Here is a 19257-nt window from a genome sequence, read left to right as displayed (position 1 = left end):
GAACCATGGTGGAGAGCCGGAGCTTCCTTCCACTGGGAGCTTGGAGAGCCCGTGCGGAACACACACTTCCCAGTTATCCCCACGGAGGCAGGGGACCTGGAGGATTTACATACCGTCTCCCTTCAGTCAGTCACTGGTTGAGAGCTGCTGGAGTGGGAAGAGGCACGATCCTTCTGGCATGGAAGTCTTGCCACACTCATACCCAGGGCAAAGCGGGCACCAGTCGTCTGAGAATGCCCACAGGCAGAGTCACGTGCCGGCCCTGGCAGTTAGACCACCAGGTGTGGACAGGGTGAGGGGGACAGGATATGGACTTGGCACCCGCCGTGTCTGCTACAACCCTCCACCCAGACACATCCACCCAACACGGCTCCTCAGCCGCTTCCCTGCACAATGATTAGAGATTAGACAGTAACGGTTCTAGTTCAAACTGAGTTTAATCAAGAGTTTCAGATAGGGGAGGGATTCACTAGAAATACTGAGGTCTGGGTCAGCGGCCTGGTTGTGTTCTGACTTAAAGCAGTAGGACCTAGGGGACTATGATCGAGAGTCCTTCCTATGTCTCAGGGTTAAGGACCTGAAGGGGGTGGGTCCTGGGGAGGTCAGGGGTCATCTTAGGAGCTCTACTAGGATGGTACTGGAAGCTCTTTTGGCGTACCCCAAGTACCATATAGGGGAGTTACATCTGGACCCCAAAAGATCCTGGTGGGGAAAGGGTTGGGGGTCCAGTGTGTTTCACAGAAACAATCAAGGGGCCTCGATTTCACAGAAATCATCAAGGGAGCTCCTTGTGGGTGGAGGAAGGGTATCACACCACCCCAAATATTGGGGACTGTTTACCCACCAACAGCCATTTTGGGGTTTTAATGTAAGACCCCGATGGCAGGACATTATGCACATACATTATGACGGATTTGCAACATTAGCATACGCTGGCTGTCCCACAGGACGGTGGGGACTGGAAAATCAGTCCAGGTTCTGGGTTTGAGTCCTAAGAGGACAGGCCTGGGGGTGCCACACGGCTCCTCTTCAGTAGCTGCCGGAGCTGTGGACAAGACAAGACGGGGGAGAAGCTTGAGAGGTTGCAAGGAGAACAGGCACAGCCTGTTGGGGTGTGAAGTTGGGGGTCAGAGAGAAGTGAGTAGGGTCAGTTGGGTTTGAAGGTCAGAGGTTCTGAGTCAAGATGCGGGGCTGGGGGTGAAGGCTTGTTCACACAATGAATCAAGGCTCCTGAGCAAAGGTGTTGCTGGCTGGGCGTTCCCACCTTGGGATTAGCATTGAGGACTGGGAGTCAAAGGGGAGAAGCAAGGGGCCAGAGTCACATTTGGGGGTCAGAAGTCCCACTCTGAGGTCAGGACTAAAAGTCAGGGGCTGGAGGTCATGCTTGGGGATCAGAGGTCACACCTTGAGGTCAGGATACAGGGTTGAAAGTAGAGGTCAGGAGGAGTCACCACTATCAGGCAAGGGAGCAAACACTGAGGTCCAGTGTCATTTTTTTTTTTTGGCCGTGCCACATGGCATGTGAGATCTTAAATTCCCCAACCGGGGATGGAACCCATGCCCACCGCAGTGGAAGCGTGGAGTCTTAACCGCTGGACCGCCAGGGAAGTCCCTCAAGGTCACATTTTGAAGTCAGGGTTGGATAAGGGTCAAGGTCACCTTCTGAGATTACAAGTCACCCTCTACAGTCAGGAATGTTGGGGTCGGGGGTGCACCCTGCAGTCAGGGCGGGCTCAGTGCTCACCCCCTCAGGGCCCGGCCCCGGCCGTAGCAGGTGGACGGGCTGCTCGTTCTCCAGGTTGCGCAACGTTGGATCCGCTCCAGCTGCCAGCAGGCGCCGCACAATGGCCTCCTGGGCCGGCCCAGGGGGCAGGGCGGCCGCCATGTGGAGGGCTGTGTTCCCATGGGCCTGGGGACGGTGAGGGGGGCCCTGCTGAAGACGCAGGCTCAGCTGGCCTGGGCCCTCGACGGCGCACTTCATATTCCGTCACACCCGGGTCCCACATGTCCCTCCTCACATCCCTCAGAAGCCCCCTCCAGGGCCACATTCCACACACCCCTCTAGGCCCTACACGTGCCCCGTCCACGTCCCACACAGCAGCCCCTCCCCAGACACAGCCCGTGGGACTCCCAACATCCCACTGCCCGCTTTCTGCCACGTCTCACCCAATCTGCACATTCCAGCCTAGGCCCCTACCTTCATGTTGACAAAGGCCCGCAGGTCTCCCCGTGGCAGCGCCAGCAGCAGCTGAACCAGGGTCGGGTTGGCAGCCTGCACAGCCAAGTGCAGAACTGTCTTGTTGCTCTTGATCTCCTGTGAGGAGGGGAACGACAGAGGTCAGGCCAGTCCTCACACCCAAGCCTCCACCCATGGAACCCAAGAGCCTTTAGACACCCCGTCTCTCTTTTTCAAGCACCCAGGAGTGCCTTATACAGTTGTACGTGCTGTGCACTCTACAGGAATACCAGATTTAAGGGGGTGCCGTTCAGATCACACACATCACCGAACGGCACATTTATTAAGACAATTTTCCAGCCCAAGTATCTTTGAGAAAAAGATTTCTTTTCTATTCCTCCAAAGGAGCTCTCTGGACTAGCAGCTGCCCTGGCCAGCCCACATTCTATTAAACACAGTAAAATGCGCCCACATCCCTCATGGACTGTATTTTATCTATAAAGATGGGAACTGAGCAGCATTAATCAGTGGCCTATCTAAGCCTGTACCTACTTCCATACTGAACTGTTCTCTCTTTTTTTTTTTTTTTTTTTTTTGCCGTACATGGGCCTCTCACTGTTGTGGCCTCTCCCGTTGCGGGGCACAGGCTCCGGACACGCAGGCTCAGCGGCCATGGCTCACAGGCCCAGCCGCTCCGCGGCACATGGGATCCTCCCGGACCGGGGCACGAACCCGTGTCCCCTGCATCGGCAGGCGGACCCTCAACCACTGCGCCACCAGGGAAGCCCCTCTCTTCATATTTTGAAGCAAGTGAAGACATTTTCCACAATGAAACTTTACTATGTGCCTTTAAAGAATTTGTAATGATAATAAACATTAAAAATTGTGTGTTTAGACATAGAAAATAAACTTATGGTTACCAAAGGGGAAAGGGGATGGGGGAGGATAAATTAGGAGTTTGGGATTAGCAGATACAAACTACTACATGTAAAACAGATAAACAACAAGGTCTTACTGTAGAGCACAGGGAACTAGATTCAATATCCTGTAATAATCCATAACGGAAAAGAATATGAACAAGAGTATGTGTATATGTGTACAACTGAATCACTCTGCTGTGCACCAGAAACTAACACAACACTGTAAATCAACTATTCTGCAATTTTAAAAAGAATTCTGGGTTTATATAGGGCAAAACAACCTAGCTGGCTCTATCAAAAAAATTATGAAGAGAAAACTCTAAAGGAGGGGAAGCTCTAAATTAAGAGCTTAAAAGGACGTATCACGGCAATGTGTGGGCTTTATTTGAATCCTAGTTTTGTTTTCGTTTTTTTTTTTCAAATGAAAAAAATAAATGTATGTCACTTTAGAGCCAAATAAAAATTTGAACACAGGATATTTGATATTATGAGACTTAATTTTTTTAAAGGTGGAATAAAGGTACTGAGGTTAACAAGAGTTCTTGTCTTCTAAAGACAAATATTTATGGGTAAAACTATAAGCTTGGATTTGCTTAAAAATAATACAGGAGAAGTGGATGGGAAAGGACTGGCTATGAGTTGCTGGTTATTTATGTTGGCTACATGGAGTTCATTATACTATTTTCTGTACTTTATCTATGTTCAAAGTTCTTGAACTAAAATGTAAAAATCCAAAACAATGAGTAGATGTTTAATTCTCTCAGCCAGCCTTTGAAGGAGCCACTGTCAGGAAGGAGGAGACTATACGTATTCACAGCTGGATTCTGGGGTCAGGCCACCTAGGCTCAAATCCCCTCTCTGACACTCACAAGGCAAAGTCCTTGAGCCTCAGTTTCCTTATCAGTGAAAGAGAGAAAGTAATAATAGTATACACATCAAAGTGCGTTTGTGAGGATTCAATTAGCTAATCCATGAAACAGTGTTTGATGAATAGTAAGTGCTTGGTAAATACAAGTTAAGATCAGTAATATTATTCCCAGTTGACAACTGGCGCACAGAGAAGTGAAGTCACATGTTCAAGGTCACACAGCTGGGAAGAGGCAAGTCAGAATTTGTTTCGAGCCCCTGGATATCCAGGCGCCCCCATCCCGCGTGCCCTCCTGGAGGCCAGCTGCCCACTGCCCAGCTCACCTGGCTGGTATGATCAGCACCCATGTGCAGCAACATCTTGACGCAAGCCAGCCTGTCCTGGGCCTGGGTGCTCAGTACTGGGGGATATAGGTCGGGGGGATGCATAGCAACGTTGAGGGCCAGGATGGCTGTGTGGAGAGGGGTGAGGCCTGCAGAGTAGAGACAGTGAAGACTCTACATCTGGAGCACCGACCCCACCCAGCCACCAGCCCCACCCACCCTGCCCACCACCCAACTTACCCTCGAAGTCTCTGGCTTCGATGTCAACTCGAACCCCTGAGTTAATCACAGCCTGGGAGGAGGAGGAGGTAGAGAGCTGGATTAGGGTCTCCCCAGGCCTCCTAGCCCTGAAAGCCAGGATCTAGGCAATCAGTCCATCCCACTCATCCCACCTGCCAGGTGAACATACCGAGAGAACTCTTGGGAGCCCATATGTAGCGGCCACGTGTAAGACAGAGCGCCCTTGATGGTCAGTGGCGTTGGGTTCCGCTCCCAGGTTCAGTAGATCCTCCACAATCAGGGGCTGGTTGGCAGCAGCAGCCACCAGAAGAGGGGTCTGCAGGAGTCAGGAAAGGTCAGTCTGGGCCCCCAGCCCCCTCCCCTCTGAAAACCAGGAATCCAGGCCTCCAGACCCTCTGCCCTCAGATCCAGGAGTCCAGGCCCTCAGCCCTCACCTTGCCCTTATGCTCACGAATGTCCAGATGTCTGTACGCTTGGAGCATCTCAGCTGCGGCATATGCGGCCCAGCGCAACCCTCGAGCTGCAAACAGGTGCAGGAGCCTGAGGATAGGTGGAAGGAAGCAATGAGCACAGCACCCCAGCTGAGCAGGAGAGCCTGCAGACTCCATTCCCCTATACTCACGTGTCTCCCTCCTCATCCTGGGCCAGCAGCTTTTGTGGCCCCAAAGCCAGCATGTGAGCACGGGCAGCGTCCAGGGATGGTCCGTTGACCACAGGAGGCAACTGTGGGGGTCCTGAAGGGAGTCCAGAACCTCTCCAGGATCCTGCCTGTGGCAGGGGAGGTTCTGCATAGGGCCGAGTATCCAGGGGGCCCTGAAGGGTACAGGTGATGGGGAGAGCCAGTCAGCTGAGAATTCCCTCTTTCTACCACACACACATACACATACAGAGTGCCAGGCAGAGTGGCTGGGCGTCCCATCTGCGCCAAGTGACCTTGGACCTTTGGGCCTCAGTTTTGCCCATCTGAGGAATGGGATCCTAATCCAACCCCAGACATCTCAGAATGCTGCATAAGGGCAACTGAGAATCTTAGGAGCCCTTCAGCACCCACCTCCCATTCTGTGTCTCACCTCCATCCCCAGGGGAAATGAACACGGCCGCCCTGGGTTCGAGTGTGAGTAGAAGTCAGGAGTCAGGAAACCTTCAGCAGCAGAAGCAGGGTAAGAGTAGGGCCTGTCCGTGTAGGCAGCATGCGTGTTGGGGTCCCAGTCTGGAAAGCCCATGGGGGGCGCCAGGCTGCCAAGTCCAGAACCCACAGTCTCCTGGTGTGCTGGGAAGTGAGTATGGCCTGCATGTGAGAGGAGGAGCAGAGGCAGGCCTGGTTACCAGAGTTAGGGAAGTCACAGCCCAGACAGGACCTGTGTGAGGGCCTGGAGTCCCCAAGGTACTGAAAGCTAGTACTTCTGGGGGCACCAAGGGGCTGGAAGCTTGGACTTATGGGACCTAAATGCCTGGGACACTGAGGGGTTGAGGGCCTAGATTCCAGGCTGGGAGCCTGGGCCCCTGAAGGACTATGTGCATAGACTACTGGGCTCCAGAGAATCTGGCTCTCCTCTGCGGGTCTCAGCAAGAATGAGGGTCTAACTCCTAAGTTCCTGAAAGTTCTAAGAGTTGGGATGTTTGAGTCCCTGAGGGAAGCTGGGGCTAGGAGCTGAGGGAACCAGGTGAGTTTCCAGACTTACCAGCTTCACCCTCATTCACAGGTGGGGTCAGGGGCTGGGCCAGGGGAGCCAGGAACTGTCCCTGTAGAGGCATAAGCAAAGAGAAACAAGGGTGAATTTACCTGGCAGATTCCTCAGCATCCATTCCCCACCTACAGGGCATCTAAGTCAGGACTACATCTCTCATCAGCCCCGAGGGCCCAGCAAGGCAGCAAGTCCTTGCCCAACAGGACAAGGCCTCACGGGAGGTGTAGTTTACAGCGCTTCATGGGCCTCACCTGTAGCCCACCAGCGTCAGGCTGCTGCTGGCGGCGCCTTTGTTCTTCTAGGAGCTTCTTCACCGTCTGTGATGGGCAGTGGCTGCGTTCATTCCGGCTCACTGCTGGGTGAGGAGGGAGGGAAGTTATCAGGGGTCCTTACGTCACCCAAGTGCGCCGGGGAGTGGATCTGAGCGCCCTCTTCGCCCTCCCGCGCGGAAAAACTGGCACACTGATGCCGCCTGAGAACTCCAAAGCCAATCTAAGATTTCGGGTGCGGCGCCGCCTCCGCGGTTTCCTTCCTTTTGCTCCGCACTTTCCCCTCTGACCCAACTTTCCACCAGCGTCGTGGAAACTGAGGAAGGAGGTGGAGGGCGCCCTCTGCAGCCCCCCTCCCTCTGCCTAACACTTCCGTGAAAAATCCCACCCCACCCCACCCCCAGATCTCCCAGTTCTGAGGGATTCGGGGCGTCGCCGGGCATCACTCCCCAAAGACGCACATCCAGGTTCCCAATATCTCTCTGCCCTAGAAGCTGCCCTGATACTTTTTCCTCGGGATACCAGGCATCCGAGTCCCCAGCCCCTCTCCCTGAGGAGCCACGAAGTCACTAGCCCCCTAGCTCATTAGGAATCCAAAGGTTCAGACCTCGCCCCCCTCTTCAGAACCAGAAGTCCAAGTCCCACCTCACGGGAGTCTGGGAGACTCGCATACCCTTCCTCAGGACCCAGGAGTCCGGGCCCTCAGCCTACTCCCCTCTAGGACCTGGTAATCCCAGTTTCCAGACTCCTTGTTCGCACGACGCAAGAAGGCCGGGCCCTCAGCCCTCACCCTTCCGAGCTCCGCTCGAGCATAGGAAGGGTTAAGCGCCGGAGGGCGGACTCGGAAACCGCCCAGACGCGACGCACTGACGTCACGTCGCTCACGCAAGGGAATCTTCCATCTCCTTCTTCCTCTCCGCCCGGCGACCCAGGTGTCCCGCTCCGAGACGCGATGCGTGGCCAAGCGTGGCGCTCGTGGAATCCCCGCACAAGGGAAATTCCTGCTCAGCCCGGGGACCCGGGCCGGGTGGCGACTCGGGAAATCCCAGGGTGGGGCAGGGTCACGGCCAGAGTGCATTCCTGCGGCCAAGCTCCGGACCTTGCCCACCCAGACCTTGGCTGATTTCAAACAACGCCCCCAAGGACTCGATCCAGCCTCTTTTTCTACAGCATGGAGTCCGGGTCCCCAGCCCCCTCCTCCCAGGACCCAGGCAGGAGTCGGGGCTCCCAGCGCTTTCACCCCCGGGACCTGGGATTCAGGATCAACAGTCCTTTACCCCACCCCACGCCCCCACCACCCCGGGACTCAAGAGTCCAGAATCCCAGCCGCTCCGGGATCACGACCCAGGAGTCTGGACCCTCCGCCCCCTCCAAACACCGGGTACCCTCACTCTCAGCTTGATGCTTCACCCCTCACTCTTTTTTTTTTTTTTTTTTTTTTTTTGTGGTACGCGGGCCTCTCACTGTTGTGGCCTCTCCCGTTGTGGAGCACAGGCTCCGGACGCGCAGGCTCAGCGGCCATGGCTCACGGGCCCAGCCGCTCCGCGGCATGTGGGATCTTCCCGTACCGGGAAGAATCCGTGTCCCCTGCATCGGCAGGCGGACTCTCAATCACTGCGCCACCAGGGAAGCCCACACCCGTCACTCTTGATGCTCCAGCTCCGTCCCTCAGAGCCTCAAGAGTCCGTCCCCCAGGCCCTCTCTTAGGGGCCGAGCGTGCCTCACCTCCCCGCCCCTCCATTACCTCGGAGATTCCGTGTTGCGGATTGTGGGGCCCCAGGGCCCCGGCCTCGGCGCTGCGCCAGCCTCGCTGTTTCCCCGCGGAGCCGCCGCCGGGTCCCCGATCTTGGGTCGGGTCCCCCCGCGACTTTTTAAACTGAGGTTCTGGCACCGCCCAGTCGTGGGGCGGGCCCCGTCCACAAGCCCGGGAGTCCCCGCGTTGCGCTCGAGCAAACTTGGTGTCTAAATGGGCGGGGCTGACTTTAAGAGCCCGATTCCTAAGTCTCCCCGGAAACAGTGATTGGGAACCCCGTGTTTGGTCTGAGGGAGAAGGGGCCTGAGGTAGCGGACTCCTGAAAGAGGAGGGAACTGGGGACCTGGACTTTTGTCCAGGGGGGTGTTGGAGGCCTTGACTCCCAGGCCCTGGGCTGGCCGAGGGGCGGGGGGACGCTGCCAGTATTATTGGGTCCTGAGAGAGAAGGGGGCTGGGGTTCTGAACTCCCTGGTCTCGAGGGAAGAAAGGTCTGTAGGTAAGAGTGATATAGGTGAACTCAAATTTACCCCCTTCCACACATCACCTTTCTCAGAGGCCAGTTCTCATTATTCATTCATCATTAAAAGTAATTACTGCAAGGGAGGTACTTTGCTGGGTGCTGTGGTATAGCTGTGAACTAAGCAGGCAGGAATTCCCAACCCTCAAGCCAACTGACATTCCAGTGGGAGGCTCATTCTCAGTTCCCATCTTGGTGACCATGTAAATCATATTTCTCCCCTGCCCTCAAGACTCTATGCTCTCCTGGTTCTCCTCCCTCCCTTGCTGCTCCTTCCGTTTTACTGGCTGTTTCCTCCTCTTCACCCATTCTTGGTGTTGGAAGGAGGTGGTGTTGCTCCTCTGTCTGTACTCACTTCCTTGATGATCTCATCCAGTCTCATGGCTTTAAATACCATCCATAAGCCAGCAATCCCCAAATTTACATCTCCAGACCAGACTTACCGCCTGAACTCAAAGAGGCAGCTGTGGTCATTCAGCTTCTCCACAGGGTGATCTATCAGGCATTTCCAACCCAGTTTGCCCAAACCTTGGCACTCTCCCCCCTAAGCCTGCTTCCCCTCTTTCTCCATCCTGTCAAAGGATGCTCTGTCTTCTCAGTTGCCTAGGCCAGAAGCTTTGGTCATCCTGGACCCCTCTCTCTCATGCACACTCATATCCACTCCATCAGCAAGTTTTGTTGGCTCTACCTTCAAAATCTTTCCAGGATCTCCCCAGTGCCCACACCCTGGTCCACCTGTCATGTCCCACCTGGACGATCACAGCAGCCTCCCTGATCTCTCTGACCCTCCCCCTAGTTTGTCCCTAAAGGCTGTCAGAGAGATCCATCACCTCTCCCCCTCCCACACACACACAGGAAGCAGGTGGCCTTGCCACCAGCAGAGTGACATCCGCTATTGCTGCCTCTCTACTCCCCATTGTTCCTCAGGACTTCTCTGGACCAAAGCCCTTTGACAGACGTCTTCCAGCCCCCAGCCCATCATGGTTCCTGCAGGCAACATCCCGTTCCTGCTTTTGCTCCCAGGTGAAGCCAGTGGTTATGGGGGGTGTTAGGCAGAGCTTTGTGAAAGGAGTGGCTTGGGGTGGCATCTGAAGGGAGGGGTGCTGAGGATGGGTCCTTCTCCCAGTGCCCTTGCCCTTCCAGAGAGAGACTTCTGGGCCTGGTTCTTTGGGGAGGGAAGCTGAGTTTGGATGGCTGCTGTTCGTCCCCTTCTCACCACTGGGTGAGATTCCCCGTGAGGTGAGATTTCTGACTTCCTGTCTCCCTCCGTGTTTCTGGGTGCTTCCCTCCCATTTGGCCCCTCTTTCTTATTTGACCTCTCCCGAGTGGAGGCTACTTCTCAGGACATCACCTTTCCCTGCACCCTGTTTTGAGAACCACCTCTCCCCACTGATCTACCTCCCCTCTCCTTCCTCAGTGGCTGCAGCTCAGACGACCCCAGGTGAGAAATCAACACCCTGTCCCCTTTGCAGCACGCTTCAGGTCCTGCTTCCATCCCTAAAGTGTGGCCTGTGGGTCCTGGATCTCACCTCACATCCCCGAATCAGAGCCCCCAGAGGATCTGCAGCCCTCTCTAGGTCCCCATCTCACCGTCCTCATCACCAAACTGAAGGCCCAGGGCCTCGGCCGTCCGCCAGCCTGTCTTCAGGAGTACTTACTATGCCCAGAGCACAGTCCTGGGAGCCCTGGGACACCCCCCAGCCTCTCTCTGGATCTCCCTCTCCCCTTTCATTCCCCAGGGAATCTGGGACACCCACCTCCAAAGGGACTTCCTCTGACCCATATGCCCAAAGCCCAGGCCCAAGTGTCTGGAACTCCCCTCAGCTGCCTTCTATCTTGGCTCCCACCCCTTCAGGTTCCTGTTCTGGATGTGGGCCCCTCTCCCTGCCACTCCTGGCGGGCCTCGTGGCTGCAGATGCGGTCGTGTCACTGCTAATCGTGGTGGTGTTGTTTGTGTGTGTGCGCCCACGCAGCAGGCCCACCCAAGGTGAGGGCAGGGACAGAGCTGGGCCTGAAGAGGCATGGTGTCCCTAGGGAGGGGGTCCCCAGGGCGGGTGCCCCCGGGCAAGCCCTTGAGGTTCTGGGGAAACCCTGGGGGCGGTGCTTAGGGGAACTCCTGAGGAAACCCCTGAGGCAGGGGGTCCCCAAGGAAGTGGAGATGTGGGTGGAAGGTGGGTGGTCAGGCCTCGTGCTTTCTCTCCCCCACCCCCAGAAGATGGCAAAATCTGCATCAACATGCCTGGCAGGGGCTGACTCCCCAGTAACTGCGACATAGGACTTCTGACCCTGTCATCCTGGATTGTGTGTGGCGGCACAGGAAATCCAGCCCTCTTCTGGGCTGGAATAAAGCAATTGAAATACTCCTTGTTCTAATTCTTTCTCAGACAACCCAGGTTCCCCAAAGGCTCCCTCTCATTTAGCTGTTTCTGGGTCCTTGATCCACCTAGAACCCCGCATACCCCATCCCGTCAGCCCAGGGATCTGGAATAACTCAACATTGTTTGTGTGCTCCATGTTTATTTGGGGGCAGTAGTGGGGAGAGGTCTGATGTCTCATTGTGGACACTCTGTGGATCCGTATCTTGGTGGGAGTAGGACTAGAGTGCTGGGCAGGCATCAGGAATGACTGGATCCAGGCATCAGGTTGCTGACTGCCCTGGTCTGGGCTCATTTTTAATATGGCCTCTGTGTGTTGAGGCTGCTGTAGACATCTGTCCTCTGGCCTTGGAGCTCCTAAAGGGATGGACAGGGTGTGGACCATCAGTGAAGGGGGTCCACCAAATGAACTGAAAATAAAATCTAGCCTTCTCCCAGTGGTCTGCAAGGCCCCTGGCAGCTTCTTCAACCTTGTAGCCATGAAAGAGATCTGGACTTTATTCAAGTGCCTTCAATGTTCCCCCTTCTCCTCTGCCTCATTGTTATGCCCCAGCCGAGGGGCCTTTGTGTGTGCTGTTCACTCTGCCTGAAACATTGGTCCCCTAGATATTCCCATGGGTAGTTCCTTCTCACCCTTCAAGTCTCAGCTCATGTCACTTTTTCATAGAAGCATTTCTTGATTTCCCCATCTATAGTTTCTTCCTCACACACTCGAGTCACTGTCACATCAATCTACTTTATTTCCTTCACGTTGCCTCCCCAAATGATCTTATTTGTTAATCTGCTTCAAGTCTGTCTCCCCAGGACTTCCCTGGTGGCGCAGTGGTTAGGAATCCGCCTGCCAATGCAGGGGACATGGGTTTGAGCCCTGGTCCAGGAAGATACCACATGCCACGGAGCAACTAAGCCCATGAGCCACAACTACTGAGTCTGTGCTCTAGAGCCCGCGAGCCACAACTACTGAGCCCACGTGCCACAACTACTGAAGCCTGCACGCCTAGAGCCCGTGCTCTGCAACAAGAGAAGCCACCGCAATGAGAAATCCGCGCACCGCAAAAAAGAGTAGCCCCCGCTCGCCGCAACTAGAGAAAGCCTGCGCGCAGCAACAAAGACCCAACGCAACCAAAGATAAAAATTAATTAATTAATTAAAAAAAAAACGTCTGTCTCCCCAACTAGGATGTAAGCTCTGCTGCTGTGTCTCCAGCATCTAGCATATATCGGCCCTCAACAAATTCCACCAAAGGAATGAATAAACTGGGGCTTTGCCCTAAAATTTCACTGTCCCCCACCTCCCCCAGTAACTGGAAAGCCCCTTCAGTCCTCTGGACCTCACAGAGCCAAACTTGAGATTCTTATACTTTACAAAGAGACTTTTTATCCACAAGTGAGGCAAAGCAAAGTTGGATGCAGACAAGTAAAACAGATTTCACAGAGCAGGGTTCACGATGGGGATGGGGTGAGGTTCTATGGCCCCAAGGTGCAGGCCTCAGATAGAATCCCTGAAATCATATACAAATGCCCAGTCTGGAGTTCATCTTTCTGGAGAGGGTCTGTTTGGCTTCCATTAGATTCTCAGAGGAGGTCATGACCCCCTAAAGGGTTAAGAATGGCATGGACAGGAGGTGGGAGATGGAAAGATGACATTTGCATTATGGTTCTTAAGAAGGGTTTCAAGGATACTTGCACCGCCTCTAGATTATATGCACAATTTTGCATCTTTTGTGTGGATTTTTCTGAAGAGTCTCTGGCTTTCGTCAGTTTCTCAAAGGCTGCAGGGTCCCTCCCCCACAAATTCAGAGCTCCTATCTTTAGAGTTACCAAACTAGGGTTGAATTATATCCTCTGCCCTTATGAGGACTTCTCTGAGAAATCAGCCTGTCCTGGGCTGGGCTTTTGGAGAACAATTGAGAGCCTGCCCTCTGGCTGAGACAAACTACCCCTGTATTTCCCCTGCACGCATTTTAAGCTGAGCATAAGGTGGTGATGGATCATTGAAAGCAGTTTTGGATGTTTTGTCTTCAAGCATTTGAGGAGCTGCTGGGAAAGTGGGCTTTAGGGCCTAGGTTCTGCAGGGGCTGGGGGAGGGGTATTTGGGACAAGACACCCTCAGGGCAGGAGTGAGGTGTGAGAAAGAAAAGCTGGTTTCCTCACCTGATAAGGCGACTCTGTCTCAGTGATGTGCTGTTTCCGGGTCACTGCTTGGGGGTGGGGAACAGCAGAGTTCAGAGACAGACGGGGTGAGAATCGGGACCATTTGGTTGCAAAAGCCGCCCCTCCATCACCTCCTTTTGGGTGGACGTGACTTGGGAGCTCACCCCTCCCCGCCAGGGAAGTCCTCAGAGGGTCCCAGGCCATCCCCGGCCAGCTCCACTCACCCTCCGTGGGCCCTCGCCCCCGAGGGACCAGCCGACCCAGGGAGTACACGGCCAGGGCGATGAGGAGGGTCAGGACCAGGTCCCCCAGCACGATCCCCGCCAGCATGCCGGGGCTCACGGAGGAGCAGCTGCAGTCTGGGAACGTAAGTGGCACAGGAGTCAGAGACCAGTGGGAGCTGGGAATTGGGAGGTGGTGTCAGTCATCAGGGGGTGGTGTGGAGAGACTGGGGAAGGGACAGAGGTGGGGTGGTCTTTGGGAGGTAGGGAGGGGGATCGCAAGGTCTAGGCCTACCTGCGTGGGCCTGAACGAGGCTGAGACCTGAGGAGAGAAAAAGAAGGTAAACTGAGACACGTGACTATGACTGGGGGTTGGGCAGAGAAGCTGCGTAGGGTGGGTCCTAACAGGCAGCAGGCGCAGGTGGAGAGCCACGTCTGGTGGGACCTGCGGGCCGGCATCACGGCCACCGGACTGTGTTACTTCTACATCGACGTGTCCTGTTGCAACACCCTCAGAATCCCCTCCCTCTGCTTCTCCCAGAGGCCAGATCTTGTGGGGCACAGGGTCTGGGAGAGACCCATAGGGTTTTGGGCCCCAGGGATCTGCTCCAGTATCATCCCCCACCCTTTGGTTCTCTCTTTCCGCCCTGTTCCCTTTCCTGCCCAGAACTGAGCCCAGGAGCTGCCGAAGCCCCCAACTCACCACCCACAGTCAGGAGAGACAGGAGCCTGTTGTAAGGTCCAAGGCCCCCCATGATGCAGGCGACGCTGCTGGACACCACAGTCCAAGGCGGGTGGGATGTGACGTAGTGTCCAACCAAGGAAAGGAGGAAGTCTGAGGTGGGTGGTGGCAGGAGGGAGGAGGGGACGATGGGGGAGGAGGAACGGAGACGGATACCACCAGAGAGTCAGGCCCAGACACCCCAGAGGGCCATGCTGCAGTCCCCAGTGGCTGGAACGAAGGGCAAAAGATACATGTGTCAACTCGACCTCCATCCCTAGGCAGGGGTCAGACATCATTATAACAGGAGGGTCTGTGGCTGACTGTGCTTGAAGTTATCTCTGCCTCTTCCTGGCTGGACAATCTTGAACAAGTCACTCAACCTCTCTGGGCCTCAGTTTCCTCATCTGTAAAATGAGGAGTAAAATAGTACCTACTTTATACTATTGTTGTGGGGAATCAAATGAATTAATATTTCTAGAACAGGGTCTGACCCTTGTCAGCTTTTTATAAGAACCAGTTATAATTACTTGACAATCAGAACCATGTGATGTTCATAGGATATTAAAAGAGAGCCATCAGGATACGGGTACTAACGACGTGCAGGCACCCCGTCCCAAGTGTTCATGCATTTAACCCCCAAGAACACTCTTCTGAGGGAGATGCTCTGATCCTCATTTTACAGAAAGATAAAGACACTTGCCCAAGGTGACACAGAACATAAAGGCAGAAATGGAACCCAGGACCCAAAGACAAATATTTGACCCTTAGAAAGAAAAAAGAACCAAGATGGAGGATAGGGAAGGAGAAAGTAGCGGGAAGGCAGAGAAAGAGGGAGAGGAATAGGCAGTGACACAGATGCACACAGCACAGATGCAGGACTGGGGCTTTGGGGTGAGGCAGGTGGGGGAAACGTGGTAACACTGGGCCAGGTTAGGCTGCTCGCACCAAATGAGGAAGTGGCTGGAAGCGAGCACTGACGGAGGCCACCCAGGAGATGACAAGGACTTCTAGCCCCAGCAGATGAGCTGGGGCTGGGGAAGGAGGAACCTGAGGTTAGGGCCAGCAGCAGCAAGCCCCCCTCCCCTGTCCAGGCGGAACACCCACAGCTCCCCAGGGGGCCGGGCTCAGGAGAAAAAAGGGGAAACTGGATGCTGGTCATGGGACAGACGCTGAGTGGCCTGTTGCGGGGGCGTAGTATTCGAGTCTGGAAGAGGGCCAGGGCCGAGTCCCAGGCAGCACTGGCTGCTAACATCGCCGCTGCCCAGGCCTGGCCGAGTTCCGCCGCAGAAGAATCAACACCCCACCATCACCACCACCACCACCAGGTCTGGAGGGAGTAGGTCCTGCAGGCCCTACTGGCGCACCAGGCATCTCAAGGTGGCTGAAGCCCAGCAAGCCGGGGGTGGGGGGGGGGGCGCGGGGGGGGGCAGTCAGAGACCAGAGGAAGCTCTGAGCCGGGAGGGCTTTGATATGACTCGGGTGTTCCCAGGGCTCCCTCTGGCTGGGGGTGGGGAGCAGACTGTGGGGGGCAGGGGCAGGAGCTGGGGGCCAGGCTGCTGCAATGATCCAGTTTCTCGTGAGGATTTTGTGAGGTCTGTTAGAATCAGGCTTCCTGGCACCCTGTATATGCTCGATGAATGTTAATCTTTATCAACATCATTGCTGTTACTGTTATTAGTACTTCAAGTTTTCAGTTCTGGGCTCGCCTTGAGAAAAATCCTCCCTCTACCGCTCAGCCTTGGCCTCCTGATCTGATTCTTCCAACTGCAGCCAGGCCCAGGCTGTCCCCAGTCTACCAGCCCCACACCCAGGCAGCACCTAGTCAGAACAGATGTGGCCACAGGGCTGGATCAGAGTCCTGGGGCTCCCCTTTGGTTGACGAGATGTGGGGAAGTCTGAGGTGTCCCAAGGGAGCCAACTGGGGTGGTGGTAGATATTTGTGGGACGTGGGATAGAGGCTCTTTACCAACCCAAAGTGAAGTATTTCAATATTTTAGCGACAGGTACAACTTTACTGGTGCAGACCCCAATACGCCAGCCTGGGCTGGTCTCCACTCCCTGGTCTCCATTCCACCAGGAAAAGGAACGGGCTGAGATGGAGGGCAGCATCCTCCTCCCAGAGCCAGACTCCAGGAAGCAGCGTTGCCCCCCTGGCCACCAGATCTGTAAGTGTCTCAGTCTCTCCTGGCAGCAGCGCAAGAGTTGGGGAAGGTCAAAGTTGACTTTCCCAGAAGGCAGGCTGTGTGCTGAGTCTGTGACAAGCTTGCCTCTGTGGGAGCTACAGTCCCTCCCCACTCTCCCTGCTTCCACTTTTGCCCCCTACAGTCCATCTTCCCCACACCAGCCAGAGGAAGCTTTCTGAAAAGTGAGACAAATAACCCACTTTTTTAAATGGCCGGAAGATTGGAACAGACACGTCACAAAACAAGAGATGTGACTGGCCGAATAACATGTGAAAAAACACTCAACATCATGTTATTAGGGAGATACAAACTAAAACCACAATGAAATACACACCTACTAAAATGACAAAAAAAAATTTTTTTAAGTATTTATTTGACTTCACCCAGTCTCAGCTGTGGCATGCAGGATCTAGTTGCCTGATCAGGGATCAAACCTGGGCCCCCTGCCTTGGGAGTGTGGAGTCCCAAACACTGGACCACCAGGGAAGTCCCTAGAATGACAATAATTAAAAACACGGACCCTACCAAGTGTCAGCAGAGACGTGGAGCAATTGGAAATGTAAAATAGAACCTTGGAAAAGAGTTTGATAGTTTCTTATAAAGTTAAATAGTCACCTACGCATAGATCCAGCAATTCTGCAAAAGAAGGCATTTACCCGAGAGAAATAAAAACATATGTTCATGTAAAAACCTGCCCATCTCTGTGTCCTCCCCTCGGGCCTCTTTTCACCTCACTTCCCCTACTCCAGTTACACTGGTCTTCTTGCTGTTTCTTGAATAAGTCAAGCTCATTCTCACCTCAGGGCCTTTGTACCTGCTGTTCCCCCTGTCTGTGATGCTTTTCCTGAAGTCTTTGAATAATTGACCCTTTCTCATCCTCCAGGTGTCAACCCAAATGCTACACACTCACAGAGGCCTCTCCTTGTCACCACTGCTCAAGTCACCTCCTACCAATTTCATTTTCTTCTTGTATTTGTCATGCCTGAAATTCTCTGACTTACGTATTCCTATTTCTATGGTCCGCCACTTCCTCTAGAATGGAAACTCCATAAGAAGAGGAATCTTTCTGTCTTGTTCACCGTTGTGTCCCCAGCACACATAGCAGATGCTCAATAAATATTCTTTGGCTCTTGGCCCTAATGACCACCAGTGGTAACAGGTTGTATTAAACATGGCTCCTCGGGCTTCCCTGGTGGCACAGTGGTTGAGAGTCCGCCTGCCGATGCAGGGGACACGGGTTCGTGCCCCGGTCCAGGAGGATCCCACATGCTGCGGAGCGGCTGGGCCCGTGAGCCATGGCCACTGGGCCTGCGTGTCCGGAGCCTGTGCTCCGCAACGGGAGAGGCCACAACAGTGAGAGGCCCGCATACCGCAAAAAAAAAAAAGACTGGGACTTCCCTGGTAGCCCAGTGGGTAGGACTCCATGCCATGCTCCCAGTGCAGGGTCCCGGGTTCGATTCCTGGTCAGCGAACTAGATCCCACATGCATGCTGCAACTAAGAAGTCCACATGCTGCAACTAAGACCAGCACAGCCAAAATAAATAAATAAATATTAAAAAAACCAAAAAAGATCAAAAACCCAACTACCACTTCTGAGGTGTCAGGAGCAAAAGCAGGATACTGCACGTGGTCCCTGCACACAGCACCACCAAGTGGGTTGGCCAACCACCTAAGCCAACCCTCCGGCCCGGACCCATGAACCCACCCCTACCCTCACCCAATTTAAGTTACCAGCTCACTCCCCTTCAGGAAGCAAGCAAGGGGAACTGTTACTTGTTTTTGCTCCTTCGTGCTGCAGCACGAGTCCCAGTAGAGCCTTGCCTGAATTTCTCATCTGGCCTCTTATCAATTACTATTGATTAAGGAGTCCAAGAACGCTGGTTGGTTAGATAGATAGATAGATAGGGATATATAATATAGATATAGATATATATCCTGGGAAAGGGCAAAGATTGGCTCAACACAAATAATCTGCCCACCTCAAAACTGGGGTGAGGGGTGAAATCTGTAAGAAAATGGCAGGATGCATGAGGACACTGAAATGGAGCAGGAGGGAGGAACCGTCCCTAGAAGCAGCATGGGGGGATGCTGTTGGTGTCTCACCCATATTCCCTCAGCATTTACCATTTCCAAGCACACAACCTGGCTTCTGAGTGCCTGCACTGTGGCTATCTTCTTGAGGGCTCTTTCTGGCTGTTGCAACCCACTCCGCCCAAGCTGGAAAGGGCCAGGGGGTTAATGCTCCTGGGAGCAGCTCTCTACCAATAACTGACGGGAGTTGGTAGATAAATACCCCAGCTCCCTCAAGACTTGGATGAACAACTCTAGACTGTTCTACAGTCTTCCAGGATTCCCCAGCAAGATTAAGCTCCAATTGCTCTAGATAACACACCCTTCATTGGCTCATCCTTCCCTGTCTCCCTTCCCCACTCCCTGTTGGTGTTCTCTGAACTTCAAGTAAATGGCTTGCACTTGAATCCTCTTTCAGCGTCTGCTTCTAGGGGAACCTACACTAAGACAAAGGGAGTTTAATTTCCAGAAGGAAAGAGGGGCACCGGGTCATCAGTACGATGGATGCCCATGACATCTCTTATCCCTACCCCTTTCTCAAAAGACTTGCTGCTTCCACAATTTGAAAGTAGGAATTATCCGTGCCCACCCCCTGGCAACGTTACACTTGACCCAAACATAGCAGTCAGGGTTCTTCGTTACATACCATAGAAACCAAGGCAACAGAAAAGGAGGTGTGTTCAATGATGTTAAGGAAACCGCTGAATCTCTAGGAGGGCCAGAGAAGCACTCCCGGGGCTACACAAATCTTAATGCCCACACAGAATTTTCTGCTA

The 19257-nt window shown here is 54.1% G+C and overlaps 3 protein-coding genes across 5 annotated transcripts in view; 1 reads left to right on the top strand and 2 right to left on the bottom strand.

Annotated features, from left to right (window-relative positions):
• Window positions 1-432: 432 nt before the first annotated feature.
• On the bottom strand, window positions 433-8346 carry NFKBID (NFKB inhibitor delta). Its single transcript, XM_059999450.1, has 12 exons — window positions 8229-8346; window positions 6467-6567; window positions 6210-6270; window positions 5598-5815; window positions 5150-5340; window positions 4962-5067; window positions 4697-4843; window positions 4528-4579; window positions 4288-4436; window positions 2198-2314; window positions 1745-1909; window positions 433-1045 (listed from the first exon to the last, which is right to left on the bottom strand). The coding sequence occupies exons 4-12, from the start codon at window positions 5748-5750 to the stop codon at window positions 992-994; spliced, it is 1134 nt and encodes a 377-aa protein (XP_059855433.1). The 5' UTR covers window positions 5751-5815; window positions 6210-6270; window positions 6467-6567; window positions 8229-8346; the 3' UTR covers window positions 433-991.
• HCST (hematopoietic cell signal transducer) lies at window positions 7810-11064 on the top strand. Its single transcript, XM_059999518.1, has 5 exons — window positions 7810-7865; window positions 9682-9777; window positions 10172-10195; window positions 10610-10741; window positions 10967-11064. Exons 2-5 carry the CDS (start codon window positions 9735-9737, stop codon window positions 11005-11007), a joined length of 240 nt encoding a protein of 79 aa, XP_059855501.1. The 5' UTR covers window positions 7810-7865; window positions 9682-9734; the 3' UTR covers window positions 11008-11064.
• Window positions 11065-11263: 199 nt separating this feature from the next.
• TYROBP (transmembrane immune signaling adaptor TYROBP) overlaps window positions 11264-19257 on the bottom strand; it is a 29547-nt gene continuing 21553 nt past the window's right edge. For 2 of the 3 annotated variants that reach the window (XM_059999504.1, XM_059999505.1), the window contains 5 exons: window positions 14207-14455; window positions 13799-13825; window positions 13507-13641; window positions 13283-13329; window positions 11264-11486 (listed from right to left, as the gene is read on the bottom strand). In XM_059999504.1, coding sequence (XP_059855487.1) covers window positions 11427-11486; window positions 13283-13329; window positions 13507-13641; window positions 13799-13825; window positions 14207-14258 — 321 coding nt within the window. In that variant the 5' untranslated portion in view covers window positions 14259-14455 and the 3' untranslated portion in view covers window positions 11264-11426. The remainder of the gene's footprint in view (window positions 11487-13282; window positions 13330-13506; window positions 13642-13798; window positions 13826-14206; window positions 14456-19257) is intronic. The other variant, XM_059999506.1, reaches the window with a different exon arrangement.

This window comes from Delphinus delphis, chromosome 20, assembly GCF_949987515.2.
Source record: "Delphinus delphis chromosome 20, mDelDel1.2, whole genome shotgun sequence".
NCBI classification, from domain to species: domain Eukaryota; kingdom Metazoa; phylum Chordata; class Mammalia; order Artiodactyla; family Delphinidae; genus Delphinus; species Delphinus delphis.
The sequence above is the reverse complement of the archived record's forward strand: the minus strand, read 5'-3'. Positions and strand labels throughout refer to the sequence as shown.

What these genes read in the sequence shown, in the direction of transcription:
- NFKBID (XM_059999450.1), bottom strand. Translation starts at nt 5,750, where the DNA reads ATGGGCTTTCCAGACTGGGACCCCAACACGCATGCTGCCTACACGGAC. An exon ending in GTGCTGATCATACCAGCCAG is followed by an intron (nt 2,315 to 4,287) that starts GTGAGCTGGGCA and finishes CCCTCCTCACAG; the next exon opens with GAGATCAAGAGCAACAAGAC. An exon ending in GGGCCTTTGTCAACATGAAG is followed by an intron (nt 1,910 to 2,197) that starts GTAGGGGCCTAG and finishes CACCGTCCCCAG; the next exon opens with GCCCATGGGAACACAGCCCT.
- HCST (XM_059999518.1), top strand. Translation starts at nt 9,735, where the DNA reads ATGGTTCCTGCAGGCAACATCCCGTTCCTGCTTTTGCTCCCAG. An exon ending in GTTCCTGCTTTTGCTCCCAG is followed by an intron (nt 9,778 to 10,171) that starts GTGAAGCCAGTG and finishes CTCCTTCCTCAG; the next exon opens with TGGCTGCAGCTCAGACGACC. An exon ending in ACGCAGCAGGCCCACCCAAG is followed by an intron (nt 10,742 to 10,966) that starts GTGAGGGCAGGG and finishes CCCCACCCCCAG; the next exon opens with AAGATGGCAAAATCTGCATC.